The sequence below is a fragment of the Citrus sinensis genome, chromosome 8 (assembly GCF_022201045.2).
Source record: "Citrus sinensis cultivar Valencia sweet orange chromosome 8, DVS_A1.0, whole genome shotgun sequence".
NCBI classification, from domain to species: Eukaryota; Viridiplantae; Streptophyta; class Magnoliopsida; order Sapindales; family Rutaceae; genus Citrus; species Citrus sinensis.
In genome coordinates, this window is record NC_068563.1 from 8,273,041 (window position 1) to 8,279,798 (window position 6,758).

The following is a 6,758-nucleotide window of genomic DNA, read 5'->3' on the forward strand; positions in this document are numbered from 1 at the left end:
TCCACACCCTAGGCAAGGCAAAAGGTTTAGAGCGGAAAAAAGGGGACGGTGATGTGGCGGGTGTAGGCAGAGTCAAAGGCCCATTTAACATAAATATAAAATGAGGGTAGTGTGAGAAAAATTTACCACCCCATCATATTAACCTTTCATATATGGCGTGTTTAATGGGTGCCTTGGTGAGAACCATAAATTTTTTATTTTAAATTATGTTACTTCCATCAATTTTAAATTTGTGGGTTCCATAATAAATAAAATCTTTATAACCAACCATACTTGAGAGTCTTACTATTTTGTGCAATCGAACAGAAAACATCAGAGAAAGAGGAGGGTTATTAATCGAGTTCCATAAACAAATTGTTGCAAATTCCATTGCAACTGATATTGGAGCTTGCAATAGGTAACCCAACAATTGATGTTCTTGCTTAGTTTAGGTGAAATCCGTTTTGTATATTCCTTCCTATAATTGAAAGATTTGACCAGAGAGGAGTTAGGTGAGCGGCATGATACTTTTCTCTTGACTCCTTTTGACAATCACCGACTCAATTCAAAACTATTGAATGTCAGAATTATAAAACATATTTTGATCCTAATGGCGAAGTTTCTGGGCGATTTTATGTTATATTATATGGAATATTAGCAACTCTTGAATTCTCATCTAAAATAAAAAAAGTTATAGTATGTAAAATAATTGAATTATCATTGGTCATAATTTATGAATTTATTGTATGTTACATTATACATAACATATTCCGACCCAAAGTTTCTTGACATACATTTTATTATCTTGTAATGTTAAATGAAAAATTTTCAAAATTTTTGTAATAATTTTGCGTCACTTTTATTATTGAAAATTCTAAAATCATGTAAAAGTTGCAGATGCTTAAAAAGTTTATATCAGTAGTTCTTGAAATGTTATTTATTTATTTTTAATATAAAATTACTGATAATATAAATATCGATAAAATTTTAACACGTATCAATCGTTAATTAGTGACACATAATTCACAGTTCAAATTTTGTATCCAACTTTACAAATTATCATTTCCCTACTCCAAAATAAGCATTTCTGTTATTTATTTTTCCCAAAACTTTGTCAGCTTTTCAAAACATAGCTGGGGTATAACATCATTAACATGCATAGGAGGAATGGCCACCGCTTGCCGGCCCTACCAATTGAATTGATCCTTTCTCCCTTTCATATGCAGCACTCACAGGCGCCCCCATAATGGCTTACATAATAAAACTTTTGTTTCTTTTCCCCTTATTAATGGCTTACATAATAAAGCTTTTCTTTCTTTTCCCCTTATCAGAAACCAAGGCTCTTTATGTGTACAGGTGTAGCCCCTCATAAACATGTGGTAGCTGGCACAATATAAGAAAATGTCAAAAATTCTTCCCACTTTCCAAATTTTAGTTAAACAGCCTTTGAATATTCATTGATCACGACACTTTGCAAACCCTTTAAATGAATCTCAGATCACCTTTCTTCTTTACCTGCAAAAGTGCTTTGTATTCTCTTCCTTTTAATTTCAGGTCTTGTTTTAGAGCTATGGCAAAGTTATCGGCGGTTGTTTTACTGCTCATTAGTAGACTGGTGGCTGCAGCAGCGATACAAACAGTGACTTGGGCTACAAGGCTTGAATCCGCAAAAGAGACAACAACAAACTTGCAATTCTACTTTCACGACACGCTCAGTGGCAAAAACCCTAGTGCTGTGAGGATTGCTCAAGCCATTGACACTGACAAATCACGAACTCTTTTCGGCATCGTGATGATGGCGGATGATCCGTTAACAGAAACCCCGGATCCTCAATCAAAACTTGTTGGACGTGCTCAAGGGCTTTATGGGTCGGCTTGTCAGGATCAACTAAGCCTCATCATGTCCATGAGCTTTGTCTTCGTTGATGGTCCTTACAATGGAAGCAGTATCAGCCTCCTTGGCAACAACAGGGCGATGAATCCTGTCCGCGAGATGCCGATTGTTGGCGGCACTGGCTTTTTCCGATTGGCTCGCGGATATGCAGTTGCTCAGACGCATTGGATGGATTTTAAAACTGGCGACGCCATTGTTGGATACAATGTTACAGTTGTTCACTAAACTGAGTAGGTGGAGCCATCTTCTAGTTGGGGATCTGATTCACAATGTTATAAACTCTGTTTTTCACGAAATTACCACATTTGTAAACTGATTTATTTACGACATTTTAAGTTCAAGATTCCCAGATTGAAAAGTTATTCCTGACAGTGGCTTGCGTTTGTTTAATTAGTGGTGGATTGAAGAATAAACTTTTCGAAAACAAGTGCTTTGTCGTTTAGTTTTATTGTTTCTTTTTATGTTAGTTCGCGTGTCTAATCATTTTCAAATATTATGTGGTCGACGTTAACCAAATACTGGACTTCAAGATAATGTTAATACTTCAGCAATCTGATCTGTCGTATAAAACTTCATTATTTTTTTCACAATTTAGGTATCTGACCACATTCCTATTCATTTGACATTAATCAACAATCTGTTGGTGCCCCAAAAAGGAAAAAAAAATCTATATGAAGTATAGGTACACATACTTTGTAGTTCAATCCGGAATTTATCAAACATTAACTCAAAATTTATTCCTACTGATATACGAGAGGATCTTTATCCTTATAAACAACGAGGCCAGTGGCCACCATTGCAGTACTATAAAAGCCTCTGAGATTCGTCCATCCCATGCTTCCTATTTTTAAGACTTTGCAAACTTTAATTCCTCATTAAAAAAAGAGTCCCAAAATCCTCTTCCTAGTTTGCCTTTCAGCTCTTACAACCATTCTTTAACGGTTTAAGAGTACTTTCTACTCTCCTTTAGAATGAGAACGGCTTGCTTTAGTTTGGTGGTGGATCGTTGAAAAATAAACTTTTTCCTACATAAGTGCTTTGTCTTTTTCTTATGAGCAATCATAATTCATAGAGTTATAAACAGCTGTACAAACTTAGTATAAACTGATTTACCATGATTAAATTGATTGGATTCAATACCTCCAAGTCCACATAGTTTATTTTTATTGATGAATTTATACGTACAAAATCCAGTGGTGAAGGATAGAGAGTGCTGCCCGGATAGCCTTGAAAAATTTCATTTAAATCCTTCTCTTAGTAATGTGAAAATTGCCTTCTTGAAATACTATCTTTACCCCCTTATTATATATAATTTCTATATAATATGGTATCTCTTCTTCCTTTTAACGAAATTAATCAACTCTTCCAAAACATTTTCTACAAATGATAAAAAAGAGTTTGTTATTCAGTTTTATTTCATTTATGGGACTTTCTTATCTAAACAACAGATGCACTATAAACAAATTTTGATTACCAAATTTCACTTCATCAAATTTTAAGATTTCTTAATTTCAAGTAACTATTTACATAGGTAGGGTTAAATTTATGAATGTGTATGGTCCTTTAATTCAGAAAACAATATATTAGTTTAGCTGTTATCAAATTAACTCCTGCTTATACGCCATTGCCCTCAACAATCTAATGATATTGTGAGGATATATGCTGTTGGGTCTATGGACTCAAGTGAAACTTTTGAGGAAGTTTGGGGAGTTAAATGCAGTTTGACTTCAGTTTAGGTGGGCTGATGATATATGCGTTCTGAGGTGGCAAAAAGTTTGTTATATCTGTTATTACGATTTCCAGTTTTAGCAGTATAAAAACAGCTGGTCATTAGCTTCTGTATTCATTCCTTTTTCTTCTTCAATTCTTTGTGAAATAAGTTGCAATTTGTTTTGTTCAATTGCCTGCAATCTCCTCTCAATCTCTCATAGTATTTGATTCGTTGTGATTAATAAAGTGAAGCACATTTTTCTTTCTGAATCTAGTTCCTTGGTGCTATTCATTCTATTCTTGGGGATTGTTCTGGGTTTCTGGTTCTTGGATTGTTCTTGTTTCAGTTGTTGTAATTCTTCAAGATTCATTGTAATTCAAGTGTGAAGGCTTTGAAGCTTCAACAAGTGGTATGGAGCTTTTAATAAAGTGAAGCACATCCTCAGTATAATTAATGATTTTAACCGTTAAATCTTTAATTTGTAAGTCTTTCCAAGGGAAAATATTTAATGCTTTTACTTTCCAAAAAGAAATTATTCTATTATAATTATCAACAGTAGAGCTGGCTTTTGGAATTCCTTTAAACTTCAATTGAAATCCTAAACCTAAAAATCTCAAAATTAATAGACATTGAATCAACAATAATATGAGCTTAAAATTTTTTTACCTCTTATTTACAAAAAAAATAAAAAAATCTATGAAATCTATTGTCAGCACTTAGTAATCATATTCATATCAACTAGTCAACTTTTTAGGTGTTATCATTCTAATTATTATATTTTAAATAATTATGTTCTTGCTTTTTACAAATCTAATTTATTTTTTTTTTTATTTTTCTATTGCTATATGGCTTGTTTCTATAAAAAAAAAATTCAAGCTATTTTATATTTCTTTGAGAGTTGATGCAGTTGAATATACAAAACCTAAAAAAATTTTAAAAAAAATCGTCCATGGCCTCATATCCCTTAGAATTAGCCCTAATACAATAAACACTTATTGTTATGGTTCAAAAGTTAAGTTGATTTGATCCCACACTCATACAATTAAAAACCTATAATATCTTTGCCAAACTAAATGTATAATTTAAAAGCCATGTTTAACACATATCATTTATTTTTATTTCATAAGTACATTCTTTTTTAGTATAATTGTGTTCAATACAAAATGTTCCTAATTTCTAAGGGAGAACCTAGTTGGCTTGGCTTTTGGAAAAGGAATCAATTAACTTTTTGGATCTACATTTCTACACAAGAAAACATGGTTCAATTTGATCTATCAAAGAGAGATATCCAAGATTTACAATTGTGGAGATTGATATAACAGCTAATTAATTAAGAGTGAAATATTAATGTTCAACTCTCGATAACATGTTAATTTAGACGTCAAGTAAGTTATCTTTTGACATAATTATATAAAGCTATCTAAGGCTCTATAGTTAATATTTGATAAGGTTATATCTCAAATATTACACAAAGCAATACCGTTTGGAGAGTATTTGTTGAAGCTTCAAACCCTTCGCACTTGAATTACAATGAATCTTGAAGAATTACAACAACTGAAACAAGAACAATCCAAGAACCAGAAACCCAGAACAATCACCAAGAACATAATGAATAGTACCAAGGAACCAGATTCAGAAAAAAAATGTGCTTTACTTTATTAATCACAATGAATCAAATACAATGAGAGATTGAGATGAGATTACAGGCAATTGAACAAAAAAAATTGCAACTTATTTCACAAAAAATTAAAGAAGAAAAAGGAATGAATAAAGAAGCTAATGACCAACTGTTTTTATACTGCTAAAACTAGAAATCGTAATAACAGATATAACAAACTTTTTGCCACCTCAGCACGCATATATCATTAGCACCCCTGAACTGAAGTCAAATTGCATTAAACTCCCCAAACTTCCTCAAAAGTTTCACTTGAGTCCATAAACTCAACAACTTATATCCTCATAACTCTCCACCTTGCAATTTAATTCAGTTGATCTCATTGATAAAGCAGCACCCAAAAAACTTTCTATCAACTGTAATTCACTTCTAAATTCAGTTTGGTTTGGGCAAAACACCCATGAAGTCCATACAGAACTCAAATTTTGCAGAGGGTAGTGAAATACAAGTATGCAACCCAAGAGGGGGGGTGAATTGGGATTCTAAAAAATTATTCAATTTATTAAATAAAAACTTAATACAATTATAAATCAGATTCAAAGCAATAACAATTAAGATGATCACAATATAAAAAGATAAGGGAAGAGGGATTCAAACACCGAGATTTTTACGTGGTTCGGCCAACCTCGCCTACGTCCACGCCTCCAAGCTTTCCGGGCTTGAGGATTCCACTAAGCAAGCCTCCAAGGCTTCAAATGCTTACACTTGACTTCCAAGGTGTCAATGGACCTTTACAACAAGAGATTATCCCCAATCTCTTAACCCAAATGTATCCCAACACTTACAATCACTCAAAGTAAAAGATTACAAACTGTTTTGCCTCTCACAATATATAAGATTACACAATGATGCTTAATATGTGAGTAGATGAAGCAAGAATGTGTTCTAAGCTCTATGAAGATTGTATTCTCAAATATTAGCTCAAAATGGTCGTGTTGTGATCAATCTTCTTTGAATTTGAATGAGCTTATTTATACTTAGATTTGAAAATCTAGACGTTACAAACTGTCGGACAGAAAATGGTTCGCCGTTAACCATTAACGGTTAACCGTTTCGGTTGGTCAAAGTTACCGTTGGGCTAGATTTCAAATAAACGATTTGCCGTTTAGGATTGCCCCTTCGCCGTTAACTTCCAGAGACCTGCAAGAAGAGCATTTGTTATCCATTTACACTAAACGGTTAAGGACTTGCATGAAGTAACGTTTCTGGATATTATCGGTTAACCGTTTGAAATAATCGGTTAGCCGTTTGTCTCCAGTAACCTGCAAAATGAACATTAGTTAATCCGTTTTCATTTAGCGGTTAAGGGATTGCATAAAGTGGCTTCTCTGGGTATTATCAGTTGACCGTTTAAAATAAATGGTTTGCCGTTTGGCTCCAGGAACCTGCACAACAATTCAGCCTTATCAGTTTTCGTTAATCAGTGCCAGAGGAGGACAACCATCAATTCTGGACGTTATAGGTTAACCGTTTAAAATAAACGGTTCACCGTTAGGTTC

The 6,758-nt window shown here is 33.4% G+C and overlaps 1 protein-coding gene across 1 annotated transcript; it reads left to right on the forward strand.

Moving 5' to 3' along the window:
* Positions 1 to 1,302: 1,302 nt before the first annotated feature.
* Positions 1,303 to 2,317, forward strand: LOC102618422 (dirigent protein 23-like). The gene has a single exon (XM_052432435.1). It carries the CDS (start codon positions 1,466 to 1,468, stop codon positions 2,096 to 2,098), a length of 633 nt encoding a protein of 210 aa, XP_052288395.1. The 5' UTR covers positions 1,303 to 1,465; the 3' UTR covers positions 2,099 to 2,317.
* The last annotated feature ends 4,441 nt before the right edge of the window (positions 2,318 to 6,758 follow it).

What these genes read in the sequence shown, in the direction of transcription:
- LOC102618422 (XM_052432435.1), top strand. Translation starts at nt 1,466, where the DNA reads ATGAATCTCAGATCACCTTTCTTCTTTACCTGCAAAAGTGCTTTGTAT.